Source organism: Lutra lutra, chromosome 7, assembly GCF_902655055.1.
Source record: "Lutra lutra chromosome 7, mLutLut1.2, whole genome shotgun sequence".
NCBI lineage: Eukaryota > Metazoa > Chordata > Mammalia > Carnivora > Mustelidae > Lutra > Lutra lutra.
The window spans coordinates 21417840-21443586 of record NC_062284.1 but is presented as its reverse complement, the minus strand read 5'-3'; the positions used below and the strand labels follow the sequence as shown (position 1 = coordinate 21443586).

Below are 25747 nucleotides of genomic sequence, written 5' to 3'. Positions count from 1 at the left end.
ATTGGTATGGAGTGATAAAATCACAGGTTTGAAGGTGTTTGGAAAGAGGTAGTTTTACAACAGTAAAAATAACATTTATTAAGACATTGTCACACTTATGCTGTAAGTTGTCATGCCTGCTGCCTCTATGGTATTGTAAAGACTCACCCCAGATATCTGAAATGTGTTCCTTCTCCCTGACTTCCCACTGGCTCATCTAGTGTCTGATAGTCCATTCTTAGCAATTCATTTCTTTTAGTCTGAGGGCTTTGGGGCTTTTAGGAGTCTTTCTGATTGTGGAGCAAATCCCTTCTCTGTCAGTTTATACACCAAGGATATTACATTTTATACTCTGTGGCCTGACCCCCAGAGCCTACTCCAGTGGGAATGGTACACAAAAATGGCTTGTTGGTTTGTGCTGGGCACTCAGGAGAGAAAAGAAGGGATATCTGCTGAGCACCTACCTGCCTTACACAAATTATTTTCACTTTATAAATTAGGCCTTATGCTCCTTTATAGATTAGGAAGTGAATGCTCAGAGAGATTTTTTTTTAAGATTTTATTTATTTATTTGACAGACAGAGATCACAAGTAGGCAGAGAGGCAGGCAGAGAGAGAGGAGGAAGCAGACTCCCTGCTGAGCAGAGAGCCCAATGTGGGGCTTGATCCCAGGACCCTGGGATCATGACCTGAGCTGAAGGCAGAGGCTTAACCCATTGAGCCACCCAGGTGCCCTCAGAGAGATTATTTGACTTGCCTCCAGTTTGTAATGGGTAGGGCTAGAACACAGTCCCAGACATGTCAGAATCACAGCCCTGAGGTTTCCCAGAGATATTATGACAAGTCTCAGTATCTTCTTAAGAAAAAATGCACTGCAGTTAGAACTTTTGAGTCCTGGCTTATCTGAATCTGTCTTTATTTTTTACCTCATCCTTGATAGGTAGTTTAGCTAGGTATAAAACTCTAAATTCATGAGTTGAATGATGTCATCATCACAGACAGTGACTTTCTGAAAAAGTCAGACAGAAAAACATCTGCTTCCTGGCATTCAGTTCAGGTTAGCTAATTTGAAATGAGAAACAATTATATGAAACCAAAAGACAAAGCATATCCAACTTCATCTTTACAAGCTCTGAAAAAGATTTACTCATTAGCTTAACATCTATTAATTGCCTTCCATGTGCTGTACATTTTTACATACACAATCTCATTTTTCCATCACAATAACTGTGAGATAAAGATTATAATCTTCATCTAACATATGAGGAAACTTGGATTCTGGATGGAAAAGGACTTGTCCAGGGTACTGAATGACAGAGCCATAATTCAAACTCAGATCTTCTTTTTTTATATATATATAAACATGTAATGTATTTTTATCCCCAGGGGTACAGGTCTGTGAATCGCCAGGTTTACACACTTCACAAGCACTCACCATAGCACATACCCTCCCCAATGTCCATAACCCCACCACCCTCTGCTGACCCCCCCCCCCCAGCAAACCTCAGTTTTCAAACTCAGATCTTCTGTCTCTCAGGTCCCTTGCTTTTTTCCTCTGTCCCTTAGCTCAGGAGTCTATCTCCATTGTTACAGAGAAGTGGATTTTTCCTGCCTTCTCACCTTTAGTTCTGTGGGTAATGGAATAATGACTCTGTTTTCTAGTCCAATCCCAGTTGTGTTTCAAGGGAATACCATTTGAATCCTAGTCCTTACTAACAATAGACTAAACCTCCACATCAGTTGTCTTGCTCTGTAAATGTACAGAAAGGCATTTTCCAATTCAGCCTCCCTGAATCTCCCTTTGCTCACCTCTCAAACTTTGAAAATCTTTGTAAACATTAGGTCAATAATGAATTATTGAGAGGAATTCTCTTAAATGCATTTACAATGAATTATTACCAAGCAATTTTCAACATGACCACTACGTTTTTGGAAGGAAAGGAGTAAACCAGGATCCTTTGAGTTTTAAGAATATAATGCAAATGAAAAATCCACTACACATGTATTTGAAGATTGTAAAGAAAATGTATTAACAATACCAAGTACTGGTGAAAATGCAGAGCAAATGGAACCCTCATACACTGTTGGTGGCAATAGAAAATGGTACAACCACTTTCAAATACAATTTTACAGATTCTTACAAATTTTTTAAAATTTCTATTTATTTGAGAGAACAGGAGCATGTGTGGAAGAGGGAGGAAAGGAGGGGAAAGGGGAAAAGGAGGTTCCCCGCTGAGCAGGGAGCCCAATGTGGAGCTTGATCCCAGAACCCTGGAATCGTGACCTGAGCCAAAGGCAGACACTTAACCAACTGAGCCACCCAGGTGCCCCTGACAGATTCTTATAAATGTAAACATACACTTGCTGTGTGATCCAGCCATTCCACTCCTGAGTATTTACCCTAGAGCAGTTGTTCTCAGCCAGGGGTAATCTCCACCCTGGGACATTTGGCAAGGTCTAGAGATACTTTTGGTTGTCACAAATGTAGGGTGGGCTAGGTAATAGTAGACTCTAATGGGTAGAAGCCAAGAATACTGCTAAGGGTTCCAAAATGCACAGGACAGCCACTCAAAAGAAATAGTTATCTGGTCCAGACTTTCAGTATTGCCAAGGTTGAGAAAATCTGCCCCAGAAAAATGAAAACATGTTCACACAAAGATCTGTAAAAAGTAGTCTATAACAGTTGTATCCATACTTGTCAAAACTGGAAACAACTCAAATGTCCTTTAATAAACAAATTGAGGTACATTAATATTATGGGACACTACTCACCAATAAAACTACTGATACATGCAACAACTTTTATGAAATTCACAGGCATTCTGCTGAATGAAAAAATCAAATCTCCAAAAGTTATATACTGTATGTATGATTCCATTTATCTCTTAAAGATTTTCTTTATTTGAGAGAGAGATAGCTAGAGAGAGCACAAGTCAGGGAGGGGACAGAGGGAGAGGAAGAAGCAGGCTCCCTGCTCAGGGAGCCTGCTCCAGCACTCGATCCCAGGACCCTGGGATCAGGGTATGAGCTGAAAGCAGATGCTTAACTGACTGAGCCACCCAGGAACCCCATATGATTCCATTTATATGACATTATCCAAAAAGCAATATTGTCATGATGGTGAACAGATGAGTGGTTCATTTACTTGTGTATAGATGTCCAGTTTTCCGATATCATTTCTTGAAAAAAACTATTCTTTCAACATTGAAATCCTTTAACCTTTATCAAAAATTAATCAGTATTATTTTTGTAGGTATTTTTTTCTGCATCCTCTATTATTTTCCATTGAAAAATGTGTCCATCTTTTGACAATATCACCCTCTTGATCAGTGTCACTTTATAATAAGTCTTAAAATTGGTCATTCCTCCAACTTTCTTCTTTTTTAGTATTTCTAGTTTGGGGTTGTTTTTTGTTTGTTTGTTTTCACTCTCCCATATAAATATGTAGAATAAGCTTATCTGTATCTGAAAAATAATCTGCTGGGATTGTGACTGCTGTTACATTAAATCTATATATGAATTTGGGGAAGATTAAAATCTTTACAATGTTGAGTCTTCTAACACATCTTTTTCCATGTGTTGGAGTGATACAGTATGTCTCTCCACTTATTTAGATATTTTTTTGATTTGTTTAATCAGCATTTTTTTAAAGATTTTATTTATTTATTTGACAGACAGAGACCACAAGTAGGCAGGGAGGCAGGCAGAGAGAGAGAGGAGGAAGCAGGCTCCCTGCTGAGCAGAGAGCCCTATGCGGGGCTCTATCCCAGGACTCTGGGATCATGACCTGAGCCAAAGGCAGAGGCTTTAACCCACTGAGCCACCCAGGCGCCCCTTAATCAGCATTTTATAGTTTTCAGCATACAGGTCCTATATGTATTTTATTAAATTTATACCTGAGGGTTATGTGGGTGGCTCAGTCAATTAAGCATCCAAATCTTGATTTCATTGAGATTCTCTTTCTCCCCTGTTTCTCTCTCTACCCTTCATCCTGCTCATCTGTGCACTCACTCTTTCTCACTCTCTCTGTAAAATAAATTCTTTATTTTATATATATTTTTAATTTTTTATTTCTTTTCAGCATAACAGTATTCATTGTTTTTGCACCACATCCAGTGCTCCATGCAATCCGTGCCCTCTCTAATACCCACCACCTTGTTCCCCCAACCTCCCACCCCCCACCCCTTCAAAACCCTCAGATTGTTTTTCAGAGTCCATAGTCTCTCATGGTTAACCTCCCCTTCCAATTTTTATATTTATTTTAATCTTTATTTATATTTATATTTTATAAAAAATTTATTTTATAAAATCTTTTTAAAAAATTATACCTGAGTAATCCATTTGTAGCTACTGTAAATGATAATGTGTGTGTGTGTGTATGTGCATGTTGTGTGCGTGTTTTAATTTGGGTTTGCAATTGTACATTGCTACTTATAGAAATATGATTGATTTTTGTGTTGGCTTGGTATCCTGTGATACTACTACACTCAGTTATTACATCTATGAGAGTTTTGGGGTAGATTCCTTCAGATTTTCTACATAGACATTCGTATCATCTATGAGTAGGGGTAGTTTTCTTTCTTCCTTTCCAACCAGTATGCTTTTGTTTTTCTTGACTTACTGCACTAGTTAGGACTTCTAGTACAATATTGAGTTGGCATGGTAAGAGAGGACATCCTCTCCTGGTTACCAGTATTAGTCAGAAATCTTTCATTAATATGATGTCAATGCAGGTTTTTAGTAGATATCTTTTATCACATTAAGGAAGTTTTCTTCTATTCCTTTTGTTAAGAGTTTCTATCATTAATTAATGTTGTATTTTATCAAATAAATGTTCTACACCAATTAATATGATCATGTAGGGTTTTTCTTCTTTAATGTTAGTTAATTAATATTGTGGGTTACCTTGAATGATATATGAATATTGAGCCAGCCTTGCATTCCGGAGATGATCTCTTAGTGTACTGAACTTTTTTTATTTTGCTCATTCAATTTGGCAATATTATATTGAGGATTTTTGCATCTGTGACCATAGAGATTATTGGAATATAGTTTTCTTTTTATATACTACTGTCTTTGTCTAGCTTTGGAGGAATGCTAGTCTCATAAAACACACTGGGAAGCATTAATCTCTTGTATTTTCTAAAAGAGATTTTGCAGAACTAGAGATATTTCTTCTTTAAATGTTTATAGAGGGACGCCTGGGTGGCTCAGTTGGTTAAGCAGCTGCCTTCGGCTCAGGTCATGATCCCAGCGTCCTGGGATCGAGTCCCACATTGGGCTCCTTGTTCAGCAGGAGCCTGCTTCTCCCTCTGCCTCTGCCTGCCATTCTGTCTGCCTGTGCTCGCTCTCTCCCTCTCTCTCTGACAAATAAATAAAATCTTTAAAAAAACAAAAAAAATGTTTATAGAATTCACCAGTGAATCAATCTGCAACCCAAAATTTCCTTTTCAGAAGGCTATTAATGATAAATTCAATTTATTTAATAGTTCCAGAAAGTAGAAATAAGTGAATTTGGGTAGCTTCTTTTTGGAAAATTGTTCATTTCATCTAAGTTGTTGAATTTATGTGCATAGCATTGTTAATAATATTCTTTTTATAACTTATTAATGTCTATGGGGGTCATTACTGATAGTCCCTCATTCTTTCCAAACTCAGCAGTTACTGAGTCTTTCTATTTTTACTTTGTCATCCTTGCTAAAATTTTATCCATTTTGTTAATCTTTTAAAAGAACCAATTTTGGTTTTTAGTTCTCAGTTTCATTGATTTCTGGTCTTATCGTTCATGTTTCCTTCCTTCTGCTTGCTTTAGGTTTGTTTTATTCTAATTTCTCTACTTTGTTCAGGTGGGCACTTATATTATTGATTTGAGAACTTTCTTTTTGTAATATATGCATTTAAAGGCTATGTATTTCCCTTTTAGCACTGATTAGGTACATACAAAAAATTTGGGTATGTTGGATTTATGTTTTTATTCTGTCTAAAATATTTTCTAACTTCCCTTAAAAACTTCTCTTTGACTGCTGAATTCTTTAAAAGTAACTGTGTAACAGATTTTTATTGTCTTTCTTTACTTATTCTAGTTTAATTGCATTGTGACCTATTAACATAATTGGTGTGATTTAAATTATTTTAAATTTGTCAAAGTTTGTTAAGAGTTGAGCTTATAGTCTAACTTTGTGAATATTCCATGTGCTTTCTACAAGGATGTGCTGTGGTTCTAATGTCAGTTCAGTTTTCAAAAACGTTTGCTGTCCTATTCCGTACATTACTCAGTCTGTGACCTGGGTACAATCTATTCAGTCAGTCCTCAGAGACTTTGACATACCAATTAGGACCAAACCTATACATGTACAGCCCAGGATTTGGGGGAACAGGAGTCCGGGAATTCATAAACAACCACATGGGGTTGTTTTCTCAAGTTCTCCCTTTCCATGATCTCCCAGGTACTTTTCAGTTCCCTACAACCCCATTTTTTATCCACCAGCCAGAATTCTGGAAACTTAGCTATAGCACTCTGCCATATGATTCCATGACTGCACCTGTATCCTGGGCCCAGATAGCCAGGATGACAGAGAGGGGAAAATACTAAACATTTCACCCCTGCCCACCCTCTTGGCATCACAGCTCCACTGATCAGTGAGGAAGGTTCCTCTCTTTTAGATTTATGGCTCCCAGTGGCTTCTGTTGTGGCCTCTGCCATGGCCTGTGGAAGAATTTTGAGAGAACATAAGAGAGGGGAGAAGAAAAAATGGGGATTTCTATGCTTTATTTGAGCTTGAGAAGTTCCCACTCCTCAATCCCAAACTAGAGGCCACCTTCTGTCCCTTCACCAGTGGGCATTGTGGGTTTCAGGATATGTTGCATTCACATCTGGGAACACCAGAGGCTTAAAAAAAAAAAAATGGAAGTTCCATTTTCTTCCTCAATCCACCTGCTGCTATTTACTTTCTAGAACCTTCCAGTAACTCCTCCATGCATTCTATCCAGGTGGGTGGGTTGTATTCAGGAGGAGAGAAGGTATGGAGTGTTCTCTCTTGATCTGCACACCAGCAGGAATCAGACACAAGGTGGTAGACTAGAGGTTTGAAGGTGGTAGGTGAAACAGGAGTTCTCAATCAAGAGAGCAGGTGGGGTAGACAAGGTAGGCTGAAAGGGGCCTTGGAAACCTGTGTCCTCACTGCTTCTCACCTGCATCCCCCTCTGTACACACACATTAGAAGACATTCCTACCTAGGTTAGCAGTTGAACATTTTCTCTCTCTTTTTTTAAAGAATTTATTTATTTATTTGACACACAGAGACAGATCACAAGTAGGCAGAGCAGCAGGTGGGGGGGGGGGGGCAATAAGGCTCCCCGCTGAGCAGAAAGCCTGATGCGGGGCTCGATCCCAGCACCCTGAGATCACAACCTGAGCCCAAGGCAGAGGCTTAACCCACTGAGCCACCCAGATGCCCCTGAACATTTTCTTAATCCTAATCCTGCCAGATCCATTGTGACAAGTTATATGATGTGGCAAAAATTCAGGTGTGCTCTAGCATTTATTTTGGGGGGCATGTAGCCTGTGCCAAGAATTTTACATGTTGTTATTGTATCAAAACTAATCTGAATGAATGATGGGGCTGTTCGTGCAGGAATTCCCTTTGATATGGTTGGTCTTCCTCACTTGGAGACCATTAGGAAGAGCTGCTCCCTTGAACTGATGTTTCCATCCAGAAGGCAATGTTCTTGTTCTGGAATACCTTTGACTTCCCAAGGTGACTTATGCACCAACTTCTCCCCTAAAGTTTGATGTGTTTTATTGGAATCTCTCCAACAACTCAGAGACTCCAGAATGCCTTTTTTTTTTTTAATATTTGGTCATTTCTTTTTTTTTTTTAAGATTTTATTTATTTATTTGACAGAGAGGTCACAAGTAGGCAGAGAGGCAGGCAGAGAGAGAGGGGGAAGGAGGCTCCCCACTGAGCAGGGAGACCAGTGTGGGGCTCAATCCCAGGACCCTGAGATCATGACCTGAGCTGAAGGCAGAGGCTTTACCCACTGAGCCATGCAGGCGACCCTCCAGAATGACTTTCTGATTCAGAATTTAGTAATTCATAACCCTGAAGACATAGATTTCTAGGTGCTGCTATTTTCGTTCTATTTACTCGCATGTCAATAATGGAAAGGTCATGAAAGGGATTCAGCTATTTTTGTGTGGGAAGTGGGAAGTATTTTTGTGTGGGAAGTGGGAAGTATATTTGTGGGACAGGAAAAGGAGGAGTGTGTTTAGGACCCTCTCGAAGTTTACTTTTTCAAAGGATATGTCTATTTTATTGTATTTTAAACTCTTTGGTAACATGGATTGTGTCTGTGACCCCACATCTCAGAGGATTGGGGGAAAGGTCACTTCTGCATTATCTCTTTAAAGTACCATTTGTTTGTACTCTGCCCAGAGAAATGTTGCACTGCTGTGCACATCGCCCTGTCCTGGGCCCCTGCCTCATCCGGGGCTCATGTATGTTTTATATTGTCTCCTCCTTCAGACTGTAATTTTCTGATGGCCAGCCAAACCCAATAGCTCTTTTTGGTTCTCTTCCAACCCAGCTCAAGGCTGGGTACCAGTTGCTATGCTATATGTACATACAGAGCCGGACCCAGGACCAACAGACCTAGAGCTGACCATTTGTGCTGCCACACACGCCCAGGGGAGATATTCTGGCTCAGGTCCTATGACACCAGCACCCAGACCTGACCCATTGGAAGGCAGGGCTCAGAGGCTGCCCCCCTCATGGGCCCAGTGCTCACCCTTTTGACTGGCAGCCTGGGACCCAGAGTAGGGAGCTGTGGCCTTCCCAAAGAATCTGGATTTCCTAGGAATCAAGGAAGTGCAGCACTGTCAGGCAGGAATTAGAGCTGTGTCATCCACTGAACACACTTATGTGTTACATTATGTGATGTGTCAAGCAGAGCTGTGAAACTGTCATTAACATAGCCAATGACAGAACCAGAAACTGAGATTCAGAAAATCAGGTCAGTTCCCAAAGTCCCACAACCCACAAAAGAGAGCCAGAATCCCAACTTAGAACTGACCAAAAACATAAACCCACGCTCTTAACAAATGCAAAGCAGGGATGGAGAGCAGAAATTAACAACTCATCTTGAGATTTGTGATAAAAATAACTTTTTCTCTTTAACCTTTTATAAAAGAAGAGCTTACTTGTTTTCCATTTGGTGAGATAGGTTAAGTGGAGGCTGAGAAGCTCTTAAAGCAGGAAAGAAAAGAGACACAGAAAAGGGGTCAGTTTGAGGACCCCTAGGCAGCCCCCACAGGACATCTCTTGTCCTGGTTCCTCACTTCTCTTGTGTGTTTCTCATTCTGCTTTTCCTCTGAAGTTGTTTCTGCAATTTCATTGCTATGTTTACATAATTTTGTAGTGTGTTTCCCGCATTTCTTCTTTATTGGCCTTTTCCAGAAATGCCTAGAATTCTAAATGATTTCATGATGCACAGTCTCAGAGATAGAAACTTGAGTATTCTAAGGAAAAATAAGCAGTGTTCTCTGCTGCAAGGTGCCCACACCCTTGTCTGGCACTCCAAGGCCAGGGGATGGCTTCTCCTTAGACAAGAAGCTTTCTTGTGAGTGTTCCTTAGAGTTCTCTGACCTCCACCAGCAAACCAAGTAGGGAAAGCATTTGTTCAGCTACAGAGTTCTCATGTTTGAAGATGTAGAAGCCAGGTCTAATTTTTTAAAGACTTTTCTAGCTAGAAATAAGACCAAAGTCCACCCTTCATCTATCAGGGGCCTCCCTGACCTTCCTGTCCGAAGAAACCACCTTTCTATCATTGAGTTTATTAATACCTGGTAGTTTCTTATTTGACCTTCTGCAAATTGAGTGTTTCCACCCCTAGACCTGCATACGTTTTCACACATGTGCACACACACACACACACACGCAGAGGACAGCGCTACACCTATCACAGATAACTCAGTAAATATTTGTCATACAATTGACACCAGTTTATTGATTCTGGCCAATAGGATGAGTCTTTGCCCCCAAGGCACCTGGCTGCTGTATTGAAGCTCCTGTCAGAGCCTGAGACCCACTTGGCTCCTTCAGAGTGCCAGGAGTGCTCACCATTCTTCATTCTTAGCTTCCCAAGCCATAGCTCTTAGCAGAGCCCCTGCTGTCTACCCTGTGCCTAAAGGCTGCCATCTAGCCAGACACAGTCTCTGGTCAGGTGCAAAGGCCCACAACAGGAACGGTCTGGCCTCCCCTCTGCTCAGGGCCCTGGCTTCTAATCACCAGGCCCCCGAAGTCTACATGCCAATTCATCAAAGGTGTTGTCATGGCTCTGAGCCCTGCCTGGGGGAGGGGCTTGAGTCCCACCACTCAGAAATGCAGCTGGTGACACATGCATGAGGAGGGCTGTGGCACTGTGAGAGGAGGAAGGACCCCTCTCCAAGGGTTATGGCTGCCATTTAAGCCAGAGCACTCCCAAATCTGTCTTGTACTTTTGACTCCTGCCACCATTCTCTGTGACCTGTGATACCATTTGGACCTCACTCCACCATCGTGGCTTCATGCTTGCCTGGAGGAAGCTCCCAGCGTGGCCTCTGCCCTGGTCACATTTCATCCATCCTCCCCAGGGGGTATTCACTAGGTGGATGGTCTGGCCTTTCTCAGGACTCCTTTCTCCCTGAGTAATGTTGCAGAGGAGGTGATGCACGTGCATTATGCCACAGAACACATTAGGAACTTGTTGGGGGTATGCACAGTGTCTTTGAGGATGAAGTAGTTATACATGCATGTTAGTCTTCTTAGCAGTAAACACCAATTTTAGACATTTTTACATGTCTTTTTCCAAAGACCAGATTCTATTTACAATCCTAGGTATAACATTTGCTCAGTGAGCTCACAGGAAGATGATGTTAAGCCTCTGGGTAAGAAGCGGAAGAGAATTTTCAGGATTGGTTTCACTAGAGCTGATTTCTGCCTGCGGGCTCAATCACAGTAATTCACAAGGGCAGGCCACAGTTTCAAAGTCTCATCCCAGAAATGATCCCATTTGCCCATGAGAACAGCCTGAAGAGATGCGGAGCCAATGTTCTCAGCCCGAATTCAACAGAGCAGGATCAAGCACTGGAGCATGGCTGTGATGTTGACGAGTAAGTGCAGAACAAGCCCCCACCCCCAGTTCAAACACACCTCTGAAACGTGTAAGCAAGCAGCTAGAAGCAAGGAGGGAAGGACATTATGATTCTCAGACTGCCCCTAGGGTGCAGCTGGGACCTTCTCTGCCACCTTCTGGGTAACTGAAGGTTCATAGTTGACCTTTGGCTCTCATGTTCAACCCCACAACTGGTGTGGAGAAAGGTCACTATGCTCCAGACTGTCCTCCATTACCCTCTGCCAACTCTGTGCTCTATCCCTGACACGGAACCAGGGACAGATAGATGGGTGGGTGGGTGGATGGATGGAAGAATGGATGGTGGATAGATGGATGGATGTGTAAGTGTCTGTACAAGTAGGTGGATGGACAGATGGATGGATGGATGGATGGATAAACAGATGGAGGGACAGAACTTACTTGAGGGCCTCTGCAGTGCCTTTTACCATTCCAGCATATAGTAAGTGCTCAGTAAATATTGGCTGGTTTTTCGGTTTGAAATATAATGGCTCTGCTTCAAATTTTGCATGAGCAGAATGCTGTGACAGTACAGTAGTGCCTCATACTTGGTCAGCCCTTGCACTGTTGCTGCAGTGAGGCCCCTTCTGTGTAGCTATTTAGACACCAGAGTGTTCCATCATGGAGTGAAGGTGCAACTGAGAACCCAGGGCTGAGAGAGCTCCCCTTCCCCTTGCTATTTCTTCTTCTCAGCATTCATATGTGACTCTCTGATCCCTCATCTCTTTCCAGTGCTGACCTCTCCATCCACTGGATTAGGAAAGGAATAACACTCCACATTTCTAACTGAGATATTTTTCTCTCTGAGTATGCAGGTTATAATTCTGTGTTCCCTCCTGTCCATGCTACTTATTACCTTGTTCAACTGTCCACTTGCTTGTGAGCACTTACTGGGTGACAGTGACAAGCAAGGAGCTTCTGGAAGCACTTGAACCTCACATACACAGCAGCCTCCCTCTTAGCTGTGGCTGGACAGGATAATCACCGAAGATATTTTTTAAATTTAATTTTATTTTTTTCAGTGTTCCAAGATTCATTGTTTATGCACCACACCCAGTGCTCCATGAAATACATGCCCTCTACAATACCCACCACCAGGCTCACCCAACCCCCCACCTCTCCCCTCCAAAACCCTCACTTTGTTTCTCAGAGTCCACAGTCTCTCATGGTTTGTCTCCCCCTCCAATTTCCCCCAACTCACTTCTCTCCATCTCCCCATGTCCTCCATGTTATTCCTTATGCTCCACAAGTAAGTGAAACCATATGGTAATTGACTCTCTCTGCTTGATTCAGCATACTCTCCTCCAGTCCTGTCCATGTTGATACAAAAGTTGGGTATTCATCTTTTCTGATGGAGGCATAATACTCCATTGTATATACGGACCATATCTTCTTTATCCATTCGTCTGTTGAAGGGCATCTTGGCTCTTTCCACAGTTTGGTGACTGTGGCCATTGCTGCTATGAACATTGGGGTACAGATGACCCTTCTTTTCACTACATCTGTATCTTGGTAAATACCTAGTAGTGCAATTGCAAGGTCATAGGGAAGCTCTATTTTTAATTTCTTAAGGAATCTCCACCCTGTTTCCCAAAGTGGCTACACCAACTTGCATTCCCACCAACAGCGTAAGAGGGTTCCCCTTTCTTCACATCCTCTCCAACACTTGTTGTTTACTGTCTTATTAATTTTGGCCATTCTAACTCATGTAAGGTGGTATCTCAATGTGGTTTTGATTTGAATCCCCCTGATGGCTAATGATGATGAACATTTTTTCATGTGTCTTTTAGCCATTTGTATGTCTTCTTTGGAGAAGTGTCTGTTCATGTTTTCTGCCCATTTTTTGACATGATTATCTGTTTTGTGTGTTGAGTTTGAGGCATTCTCTATAGACCTTGGATATCAGCCCTTTGTCTGTAGTGTCATTTGTGAATATCTTCTCCCATTCCGTGGGTTGCCTCTTTGCTTTGTTGACTGTTTCCTTTGCGGAGCAGAAGCTTTTGATCTTGACAACATCCCAAATGTTCATTTTCACTTTTGTTTCCTTTGCCTTTGGAGACATGTCTTGAAAGAAGTTGCTGTGGCTGATGGTCAAGGAGGTTACTGCCTGTTATCCTCTAGGATTTTGATAGATTCCTACCTCATGTTGAGGTCTTTGATCAATTTTGAGTTTATCTTTGTGTATGGTGTAAGAGAATAATCATCTAGGATAATTTTAAAAGCACACCCACAAGCATTGTGTTTAGACTTGGCATGTATATGTGTATTTAAAATACTCCTCTTCCACTTCTCTTCCCTTCCTGAAAAATCCAGTCCTAAAGCCATATAGTGTGGCAAAGCAAAGGGGTATCTGCAATGGACAGGTGGGGACATTGGTAGGACCCAGAAGACCAAAGCCAGAGTGTCAGAGCCAGTAGGATGAAGAGGACAACTTGGAGGCAGGGTGACAGCAGATGTGGAGAATTGCTTACATGGGGGGGGGGGGAATTATCAAGTAAGGAAATAGTTTAAGACTAATAGAAGCCAAGTTGCTCACTGTTGGAGATGAGAATTAGAGTAGAATTAACATTGGGGTATTAGATTGGAATGGGAGTTATCAGTGGACTCTAAGTTAATAGAAAGATGACAGATGGAAGTATCTGTGCACATGTGTGAGTATACACACAAAACACACATGCCTTCACTCCATTCACTGCATCTAGAAGCAATGACAATCCAATAGTGATGATTATATTTTGGCTTCTAAGCACCACTATCCACTATTTAAAAACAAAAAACAAACAAACAAACAAAAAATCCTTAGAGAAATGGCTGAATCCAAGGCTGAGGCAGAGAAGGTACAAAATGAACCTGGATAAAGAAAATGTGGTACCTATATACAATGGAATATTACTCAGCCATCAAAAAGAATGAAATCTTGCCATTGACAGTAACATGGAAGAAATTAGAGGGTATTATGCTGAGTGAAAGAAGTCAGTCAGAGAGGGGTGCCTGGGTGGCTCAGTGGGTTAAGCCTCTGCCTTCAGCTCAGGTCATGATCTTAGGGTCCTAGGATCGAGCCCCACATTGGGCTCTCTGCTCAGCAGGGAGCCTGCTCACACTCCCACCGCCTGCCTCTCTGCGTACTTGTGATCTCTATCAAATAAATAAAAAATCTTAAAAAAAAAAAAAAGAAGTCAGTCAGAGAAAGACAGCTATCATATGATTTCACTCCTATGTGGAATTTAAGAAACAAAACAGATGAACATAGGGAAAGAAAAATAATAAGATATAAAATAAAATAAGACAAACCAGGGGCGCCTGGGTGGCTCAGTGGGTTAAGCCTCTGCCTTCAGCTCAGGTCATGATTTCAGGGTCCTGGGATCGAGCTCCACATCTGGCTCTCTGCTTAGCAGGGAACCTGCTTCCCCTCCCCACCCCATCTCTCTGCCTGCCTCTCTGCCTACTTGTGATCTCTCTGCCAAATAAATAAATAAAATCTTAAAAAAAAAAAAAAAGACAAACCATAAGAGACTCTTAACTCTAGGGAACAAACTAAGGATTGCTGGAGGGGGGATGGGTAGGGGGATGGGGTAATTGGGTGATGGGCATTAACGAGGGCACAGGATATAATGAGCATAAATTCTACTTCTGAAACTGATAATATGCTATATGTTAATTAAATTGAATTTAAATTTTAAAAAATGTTAAAAAGATGAACCTGGGCCATATTCTTGTGTCAGAAGGCTAGGAAGTCCTCTGAAAAATGGCGGGGCTATGTTACAAGGACACAGCTTGAATGAGCCACACTGACCCAACTAGGGCATATTTGAGCATCAAAATCATCACTAATAGATTATAACTCATTGAATGAACTAGAAGCCAGGAATGGGATATCAATAAATGTATCAAGATTTGGTGAGGAGTAGTATATGTGCAGAGATTTGAAATTCCTCTCTACAAAATGCTTATTAAGGACAGAGGGGAATTGAGTAGCTCTGTAGGAGGAAGCCTAACAGATGATCTGAGGGGAGTGGCCCAAGTCAACATCACCAGTAATGGGACAGTCCAAAGGTCCAGGACACGTGATAGGATGCCGTGAGAAGGGCACAGCATAATCCAATACAATCTAATCATAGGAAATAGAGGAGCCCAAACTAAGGACATGCTACAGAATACCAGGCCCATAGTCTTCAAAAGTGTCAAGGTCACAAAAGTCAAGGAACCCATGAAAAATGTTCTAGACCAAAGGAGTCTAATGAGACACCACAGCTAAAAGCAATATGTTGGAGTCTTGGTTTAAAAGGCATTTATGGGGCAGTTGGCAGACTGTGACTTCCCATCTGTCATGGTGATTAGATCGATCAGTGTAGTAGTGATTGGATGTACCCTTGATTTTGATGACTGTGTTGTAGTTTTGTAGAATGTTCTATTCATAAGATATGCACCTAAATTTTTCCAAGGTGCTGGATTTCAGATAGGCAAGTTACTTTCAAATGATTCCAAACAAACAGAAAAGTAATTTAATACTATATGCACCAACTTGTTGTCATTGCTGTCAAGTATTTTTAAGTGTAAAAATAAGGCATTCTGGGGCGCCTGGGTGCCTCAGTGGGTTAAGTCTCTGCTTTCGGCTCAGGTCATGATCCCAGGGTCCTGAGATCGAGCCCCACATCAGGCTCTTTGCTCAGCAGGGAGCCTGCTTCCCCCTCTCTCTCTGCCTGCCTCTCTGTCTACTTATGGTCTCTCTGTGTCAAATAAATAAATTAAATCTTAAAAAAAAAAAAAAAAAAAACTTCCAAAAAAAAAAAAGTAAGGCATTCTGAGTCAGCGTAAATCAATCAATCGATCCTTAGAAAAAATAGGTACAATAACAACAACAAAACTTCCCAGGTCCTTGATGCATTCCTTAAGAGTCACAGTTTTTGTTCTAGAAGTAATTCAGGCTGTGGGCTATGAATGTACAGCTGTTTTCCCAGGCTGCCCCACCCTGGGTTCTCCAGCAGAGCCCCACTTGCTAGCTCTGGCCCCACCTACTCCAGCACTGACAGACCTCCCTCAGTTAATCCTGGGCATCCTCCAAGGGCTCAAGAACAAGTCCAGGTGCCACCTGAGGGTCTTGTGTGTGTCCTGCCAAAGACCACGTCAAGCTGCGAGCTCTGACTCTCTTGTCTCAATGGGCTCTTCCCTCAGGGTGGCTGGGTTGTAAAGGATATCAAGGTGACAGTCTTCTGTCCGAATATCTGAGTTTTGAGTGAATGCATTTCTTAGAGCCAGTTCTTTCCCTGAGCCTCAAACATGAGTCAGGAGTGTGAGGTGTGGAGCACCCAAGTAGCCTGGGTCAGAGTCACTCCCCTCCTGCTCTGAGGATTGAAATCCAGGTAACCTTCTCACTGCCCTCTTCTGTTCATGGGGGACTGTTTCCTAGAAAGGCTCCAGATCTTTGTAACGTTGGACCCCACCAGCCCACATGACGTGCACAGATACACCTGTGCCCCTATGGGTAAGGCTTCAGCTCAAGCTGCTGGATATAGGAATAACCCAAAAAAGGAAGCCTCAGCCCTCCTGCCCCCACTGCGTCCTTATTAAGTGCCTTTAGATAATTAGCCCCATATTGCCTTGTGCTCTGGGTGGGCTGCCTTTGTCACCAAGGGAACCTTGTCTTAAAGGTGGCCAGCAACTGTCACCAGCAGCTTCTCTCCCATTGTCCCCTGAGACCATGGCAGGTAGGGGTGAGGAGCTGGGGCTAGTGTTTTTGCTGTCAGTGGGTGGCATGGCAGGGAGGGGGCCTCCGAGGGGGCCTCCAAGGGCCTCAACAGGCAAGGTCCATGGAGGTCAAATCTGGATGGAGGGTGTTGTCTTCAACATCTCCCACCCTAACTGAGGCTTGCTTTGCTTTGTCTCCTAGTGTGGACAACTCTGAGGACCCTGTGTACGAGAGTCTAGAGGAGTTCCATGTGTTTGTCCTCGCCCATATATTAAGAAGACCAATAGTTGTCGTAGCAGATACGATGTTGAGGGACTCAGGTGGAGAAGGTAAGTTAATACATTAATAAAACAGCCATATATGACGCATGATCCAGAAAACATAACAGCCCAGCGAAGGAAGAGACAGCCTAACATATCGGTTGAGGTTCCCAGAAGGCCACAGAGCCTCATTCTGCAGGGAGGAAGATTCTAGTATTCCTCATTTCTCCTCAACTTGATGTGTTTCTTTTTCTTCCCCAGTGGCAGGAGGGGTTATCTTCGCCACCCACCCATCCACCTAGACTTTGTGTCAATGGCAGGTGGCCAGGTGGAATCTGGCTGAGTGACCACTGTAACTAAATCCAGTGCTCAGGATGAGGCAGAGAGCTCACAGCCCACCAGGGATGCCAGACCTCCTCCCAGCCATCAGCGACTCTAGTCCTCTCCTGCCCCTCGGCAGGCTACATATGTCAAAAAGAAAAGAGGAAAAAAAAAAAAAACAAAAACAGAAAGCATGAGGTCACAGGGCAGAATGTGAACTGGGGAAGAAGGAAAGAAGAGGAAGGCTGCTTATCTCCTTCCCCCCAAGAGCCAAGCGCTAGTTCTCACAGCCCCTTTGCCTGTGTTCTCTCCCTTGGCCCTCTCCGCACCCTCCCAGGGTAGACACTGAAGCCCAGAGACACTACACAATGTGCCCCAGCCTCAACTAAGGCCTTGAAGGAACCAGGTCACCTCAGTGCAGGGAAATGCCTGGGGTGGGTCCTCCCTCCAGCCTTTCTGCCAGATTGAACGGCAAGGCCACTTGAGAAGTCCATGAGGCAGACATGCTATCTGAAGAGGAGGGAAAGAAGAGGGGCCAGGGAGGGTGGGCCAGGAAGTTCACCCCCAGTGCGACTGCCCCAGCCTCTCAACAAAACCCCCCATTTCCAACCCCTCCCAGACTGTTTTCACCTTCCCTTCACTTCCATTACCAGCACAAGCCAGTCCCTTTCAGCACCACGTTTCCGCTCATCACTTCTCAAAAGGGTCTCCTTGATACGCAAATGCCAGACAGTGACTTTTCCCTCCAACTTAACTTAAATTTAAACCTGAACCTTAACAAAAGTTGTGGGACTTCCTGACGGTCCTGCAAACCAGGATGAGGCTCTTCATGGACAAAGGAAGTCCAATGGGGCCACGGCTGTCATGGTGGGAGAGAACTGGGACTACATTGGTCTTGCCCAACACCACAGCCTTCCCTGAGCAACCCAGTGACAGGGGTGGCTGAGATCTTCAGCCTCTCTGGGTACAGAGCTAGGACCCTCACTGGGGCCCCTGGGCACATGAACCTGTACCCTTCAGATCCCACAAGACTTGCTCAGTGCTTCTTTCCATCCCACCTGTGCTCAAGAGGAGACCTACCCCACCTCTCAGCCCATGGACAGAACCACAACCAAAACCAGTGTTTTGGGTTTTTTTTTTTTTTTAATTTCTTATTATGTACAATTAGCCAACATATAGTACATCAAAAAAATTTAAAAATAAAATAAAATAAAGAAAATTACACAGAAAAAAAAAAGAAAATTGCATGGTTAGTATTAATACCCAAATGATCTAATACTGAAACCCACATTCCTCAACATATGCTTATTGCTTTCCATAAAAGATTTTAAAGTAAAAGAGCAAAAAATAAAACTTTTTCAAATTGTTTAAGAAGAAAAACAAAACGGTGTGGATAAAGCAGGGCTTTATCCTGAGGAACACTGAAGAGTTCCTCAAAAGCATCGCGGAACTTACTGTTGTTGCATTCAGCTCACAGAAATACAGTGAGTGAGTCATTGATTCCAAGGCCAAGAGGCAAAGTTCTTTATGATTAAAAAGCATGTGCTATATTGGGGCAGATATTTCTGGGAGTCATTCTATTTTAGTGAGGGTTTAAGTCTCTCTTCCTTCTCTTTGATGAGTAAGGAAATGAACAAGATTATGTTCCCGTTGCTAAAGGAGCCAATCCCTATCTCTCATTTCCCATCTGACTCACACTTTGGTTCTGGAGTTTTCTGGTTGGTTCATTTGGACTCAGCAGAAGAACTTCTCAAAATATACAACAAGCAAGCATAGATTTTGTCCTGGATACAAATGTTTTCATGCATACATGGAGAGGAAGACACTCATCCAGAAAAACATGGATTCCCAGGCAGTCATCAGTGTATGTCATTGCTCACTGTTGTGAGTTCTTGGGCACCTGTGTAATTCTCAGGACAGCATGCTGTCCCTGGGAAGATCACAGCTAAAAGCCCTCAGCCCTGTCCCACTTGTCCCCAGGGTGCAGTCTGACAGAGCCAGGAGGACTCTGCCATGGAGGCAGAAGGGAGTGAGGGGTTCCCCGGGCATGGGTGGGACTGCAGGTCTCATCCCCAGGTTCCTGTGAGCCTGAGCTTTCTCACCCATTGCCACGTGGGCAACACCCAGCCTGCCACCGTGTGGGTGGGGTGGCTGAGTCCTAAGGCCACGGTCTGAGACCACTGTCCCTTCCCTGTGCCCCACCACATCATGCAGTGTGGTGAGGGATACCACCTGCGTTCCCTTCAGGCTCCACATGCCCTCACCATTTCTGTCCACAGCATTTGCTCCAATCCCATTTGGAGGGATTTACCTGCCCTTGGAGGTGCCTCCCAACAGATGTCACTGCTCACCTCTGGTTCTTGCCTACGACCAAGCACATTTCTCTGCCCTTGTGTCCATGGAGCAGAGAGATCAGCAAAGAGAACAAGGTATGTCCGCTGCCACCTGAGAGACAATGTGCAGGGCAAGGGTGGGCATAGGAGGGCATGGGGAGGTGGAATGTGGGCTCCTCCATGGGGAGCACCCCCACGTACACTCAGTAGTGACGGGTTTCATGTGTATATGGTATATAAGTGGGTATGTATGTATTGGAATGGGTATGTTATTGGAAATAACAGTGTTAAAGACAACGTTTAATTTAAAATACAAAGCAAATTATTAATTCCCACCACACTTAAATAGCCCTTACTATTTTCCCCTTTCACATGCATGTATATTTATATGGATATAATTCATCTCAGATGTAATTTTTTTTTAAGTCCCTAGAGCAGAGGTCAGCAAACTATGGCCCACTGCCTGTTTTCGTAAATATAGTTTTATTGAAACACAGCCACACTCATTTCTTGATGTATTATCTGTGGCTATTGTTTTTGCACTACAAGGGCAAAGTTGAGTAGTAGCCACAGAGACTGTGTGGCCTGAGGAGCCTAAAATATTTACCAGCTAGCACTTTTTGGAAAATCTTTGCCAAACTCTGCTCTAGAGTAAGCTTTTGAATCAAAACATTGATATTCTCTTTCAAATTATTACAACTGTTTCCCTGAGGTAGTCATTTCAGTGCAGCAGACAGGCTCACCAGGCCAGTCGCACAGACTGTGCACTGCACAGTTCCAGGCCACCAGTCATTCATGCAGAATCTCTCTTCCATCAGTGCAATATGCATTTTTGCTGTGGAAACAGTGGGATTCCGATTGGAATGGTTGTTGTTTTCTCATGTTAACTATTGACTAGCTGAGTGAAGAGGGGGAAACTCATCCTCTTGTCACTCCTGTTTCTGGTTTGGACAGAGAATCCCCCAAGACACTAAAAGACAGGCAGGACTGACAGTTTCAGGACCCTGACTTTGGATGTGGTCTCAGAAAATGCATGGTGGCTAGTCACTCAGTGATGTGAGTCCCAGAAGGAAAAGGAGAGCAGGGTTGCTGCAGCTGTAGTGGGAATATAACATCATTTTTCCACATCATTTACAGACATCTCACTTGGGTCACAGCAAACAATATTTAGCCATGAAAGCCTGAGAGGCATTTCTGCCTTTTCTGTCTGCCTTCTGGTCTTTGTGGGTTTTTAGCACTTCTCAGTGCTTACCACAGCCCTTGGGCAATGGGGGGGCCCTTTCTCAGGCCCTAGGGTTCCAGCCAGGATCTAGGCCCCTCTGTGCAGTCTCCCCAGAGATTCTCTGCAGTCAGGGAAAATGAAAGTCCCGGGGCTGGCATCTTCGGTTGTTGGGCAGAGGACTCAGATGTCCAGCCCCCTCCTCACAGAGGGCGTTGAGCTTTCTTCTAGGCCTTCCAGGTACTACTTTTTAGTGTTTCAAGGTGAATATGCTGGTGCCCCTCAATGAAAGGATGAAGGCGGAAGGGCTATCCCTTGACTTCTCTCAGGGAAGTATTGCAGAAGTGAGAGTGGTCTCACCTCTGACAACTTATTTTTCCCAAAGTTGAGTTTTGGTCCCGTCCCTGGTTCTATGTGTCTGTGCCATGTGTTCCTGTAGCTCTGCCCACTGGGTTACTCCTCAGAGCAGTGGGGGTCCCTGCCTCCACTTTTGTGGCCAGGGCTGCCCATCGACCCATCCAGGCCCCGTGAGCCACTGCAGGCAAATACTCCAGTGCCACCTTCTGCACAAGCAGAAGCAAAGCACATATAAGTGGCTCCCACAGGCTGGGTAACTTCTGTGCAGTGTGTCAGACCCTCATACAGTTGGAGAGAACATAAGTGCTCTGCAAACTTTTAGGCTTTGGGTATTGCTAGCAACTGTTCCCTGTGCCACCCTTGCCAAGCTAGGGGGTTCTGGCAGGCATGACCCTGCTCCCCACACCACATATAAGCCTGAAGTTTAATGGTCCTGCATTATTTGTTTGGGGGGCCAAAGGTTAGTTCAGTAAATGTATGTCAAGCATCTGCCACATTCAGGTTTGGGGCCCCAAAGATGAGGGCATCCCTGTGTTAGGGTTCTCACTACCTTGTAGGGGAGACAGGCAACCCCACCAAGCCACAGTACAAGGTGGACTATACACCAAGCAGGCAGCAGCTGTATTCAGGAAGAGAGCAATTATTCCAATTTGGAAGAACAGACAGGGAGACCCAGAGACAGGTGGGTTAGAAGTAGTCTTGGAGGCTGTGTGTGATGTCCAGAGGCTGGCAGGAGACAGAACAGGCCTAAGTGCTGGGTTGCTGAATGAGTGTTGCTGTAGAGAGAAAGCATATGCGGTTAGAGTGTGGGCATGGAAAGGCCTGGGAGCTCCTGCTTCCTTGCTGTGTGGTGTGAGGGGTGCTGTGTGACCTCCCAGCCTGCTTCCTGTCTGTGGGCCAGAGCAGTGACACCCACCTCCCCAGATGCTGAGCCCTTTCACCTTCCCTGCCCTGCCCTAGATCCCCTCACCCCCACTGAAACACATCACCACTTAACTATGAAGTGACCATTGCAGGACAGTCCCTCCATGCACCGAAGTCCTCAGTGGCCTTGTAGATAATCACTAGGAAACAGCATTGCCTATCCTAAGGCAGTCCTATCTCCTTATCCTTCAATGCTGCTTCAAAGATAAACCTAAAGGTATTGACCGTATCCCTTTCCTGTCCACAGTTAGTGTCCAGTGTGCCCCTCAAAAGGACCTGTTGAAGGTGGGAGGAATAGAGAGGACCTGTCAAGAGAACCATCGCCAGAGAAAGCCAACCCCTGGGGCTCCTCAGGAGCACTCTCCTTTCCTGACCTACAGCAGAGACTGCAGGGGCCCTTTTGCAAATATCTGATCCTAAGCATTTCAGTTATTACTATTACCTGGTGGTTGGAATACTGGAGAGAAGCTGAGAGATCAGGAGCCCATATAAGGGACAGACTCAGCCTCTCTTCCCAGCCCTTATAATGCCAAGGAAAATAGAATAAAACACAGAAAGTTATGCTATAAGACCTCCCAAAAGGAGATGGGTCCTGAATAACACTGGGCTGCAGGGGACTCATAGGGAAAAGGGGCCACTGCTGCCTCTCTAACAGAGAGTCCTTCTGAAGTGGGTGGTCCAGGGATAACACAGCAGTTCTAAGTATTCTCAGGGATTCAAGTTTCTGGTCTCTCCCTGATCCACCATTATTTTCCTGTGGTTTTATCCTCAGGGTCATAAAATGGGTGCTGCCACTCCAGGAATCACATCCAAATACCTTCCCTTCCTGAAAGTTTATCTTTTCATTTAGGGAGAAAACCTTCCCAAAGGACTTGTGTTGGCCTCTTGATAACCAAAGCTGAGTTCCACGCCTACAGTTTCCGGGCTGTAGAGCCGTCTGACAAGGGAGTACAGCAAAGGAAGGAGGGGGCGAGGTGGTTGGTGGGGGTTCAGTGAGCCAGCTCTGAATCAGGGGTAGCGTGATGTTTTAGCAATTCCATCTGGATTGTGCTCTTTCTTTCGGCAGGGATGAGTACCTTCTATCTGGGGAAAGGCAAAAGTATAGAAAGAATTCTTTCCAACTGGCCTCTTGTCAGAAATAAATCACTGTTGACTCTTGGGCTCTTGAGCCCTTAAAAAGCCATGGTGCATGAGGTTTTCAGCCCCACTCCTTAAAAGAAAACTCCCTGTTGTCTTTAAACACAGGGAGAGAAGCAGGCTGTCCTGCAGAAACACTCAACACCCTTGAGTCTTGTGGTTCAGGGACACCCACAGGCTCCATTCAGTCCTGGCTGTGGCCAGTGCCCCCACGGGAGGGGGAGGCATTGGGGGTCCTGCTGGGAGAGACTCTGGGGCCAGGCAGCTGACTAGATGGTCTTGTGCCCCCACATCTGAATACCACCTGGCAGTTTCATGTTCAGAGGCTGTCTCTCCTCAAGCCCTGGGCCTGTGCCAGGATCCTCTCGGACAAGAGCACAGCTCTGGACCCATGGCCTTCCAAACCCTTCTGAACTGAGAACATGGCCAGGCATGAGGGCTTCTCTCTCTGTCCTTAAAGTAAGCCTCCATGGCTCTGTGGCTCTGTGCCTTCAGGCTGTGTTGGACTCTGTCCCCAGACAGCACCTTTTTGGAAACAGGAAGGCTTTGCATTGCTGAAGTTACCACCCGAGCTAGCATCCTTGACGGCAAGGATGGGCAACTGAGGGAGAGGAGATTTAGTGGGAAAGCTGTCTTTCTCTTCCTTGGCCCTGTCCTGCCATGTGTCTTTCTCCATTCACAGAGCTCCCTGGAGCCTGTTAGAGCCCCTTCAGCAGCAGGTAACCAGCTCAGTGTGGCTTAGACAGGAAGGGTGTTTGTTCTCTTCCAACCATCTGGAATCTGGCAGGCCCCACGGGACAAAGGAAGCACTTCAGGGATGTCCAAAATGACTAAGGCCCTCTGTCCCACCCTGTAGCCTCCTCACCTTCCATGCAGGACAAGCCACTGACACCATCCCCAGCATCAAGCCAGTCCTGTTTGCCCCCAAACACCTGTGTCTGAGAGCATGGCTAGATCCAAGGTAGGAAGTATACACCAAAGATCCCAGAGCATCTTGTCCTGGAAGAAAACAAGACACCCTCAGGAACCACCAGGGTGGTGTTAGAAGGATTCCTGGGCTGACTGGGCATGCCCCCCACAGGACAAAAGGGACAGTGAGGATCATAGCTGGAAAGAGAAGAAATATGACAAAGATCCTTCAGTCCACAAATTCATAATGATACTCAGGGAAAGGCTCACTTACCACCTCTGCAGGGTGCTTGGTGCCACACCTAACTTCGGAAACTGGTAAATAGTAGGAAAGGATCAGCCAGAATCCCGCATTCCCTCATGAACTGGTGAGGGGATTTTGCTCTGAGTTTAGGTATCCCCACGTATCATGAAAGGAGAGGCAACAGCATTGTTGAGGGCTGACTTCATCTGTTGAAATCCTAACCGCTATTCCTCAGGATGTTACTAAATTTGGAGACTGGGCCTTTTGAGGGGTAAAGTGAGGTCATGGGGGTGAACCCTAATCCACCTGACCGGTGTCCTTCTAAGAGATTAGGACACAGACACACGCAGAGGGAAGGCCACAGGAGGACACAGGGAGGAGACAGCTATCCACAAACCAAGGCGAGAAGCCTCAGAAGAAACCATCCCTGCTGACACCTTGATCTTAGACTAACAGCCTCCAGAACCATGAGAAGATATATTTCTGTTCTTCAAGCTATGCAGTCTGTGTTGCTTCGTTATAGCAGCACAAGCAAACTAATACGGAATGAGAATACCGAAGTCTTCAAGCCCAAGTGAATGGGTGAGTCTAAACACAAATCAGCAAGTGCCGTGAGTGCCGTAAGTGCTGCCTCCTGCACAGCCCTGTGGACCTGAGCTGCAGGGATGTTCTTGCACAAATACTCCCTGAGAATGTTGATATGATGGCACCCCATTCCAGGCACCTGTGACTGGCCACCCAGTTAAACGGGCTAACCTGGTATAATGAGTACCTGGGGTTGGATTCCTTCCTTCCCAGGGGCAGGACCCAGTGGCTCTGGGGCCTCAGGCATGAGTGCAAGCAAAGCAGAGCCTCACTAGATGACCTGGGCTCATACAGAGAGAGCTGAGAGGCAGCAACTATGAGCTCCAGGGCCAGGTGCCCCAAATTCAGCGACCAGTGTCCGCAGCTGGAGGAGACCCCAAGGCATTGATGGGGCGCTTTGTCATGCTCCCAATGTCTCCTCTTGCCATGCAGGATGCTAGAGCAAGGGTAGAAAGTCCCAGATTGTGCCCTCGAGTCACGTGGCATCTCGACTTGGAGAGGGACATGGAAACCGCATTGACACTGCAGTTACCAGCATGGGTTCAATGTAGGAGGCTCTCAGACCTCAGTGGAGCCAGAAGCTCAGGAGCAAGCAGCCCCGACTGCTGTTTGAGTCCATCGGCA

The 25747-nt window shown here is 44.7% G+C and overlaps 1 protein-coding gene across 1 annotated transcript in view; it reads left to right on the top strand.

Annotated features, from left to right (window-relative positions):
* Window positions 1-25747, top strand: part of OTUD7A (OTU deubiquitinase 7A) — a 358018-nt gene that overhangs the window by 313391 nt on the left and 18880 nt on the right. Inside the window, exons 10-11 of the mRNA XM_047738332.1 lie at window positions 17036-17163; window positions 19695-19844. Of these exons, the coding sequence (XP_047594288.1) occupies window positions 17036-17163; window positions 19695-19844 (278 nt within the window). The remainder of the gene's footprint in view (window positions 1-17035; window positions 17164-19694; window positions 19845-25747) is intronic.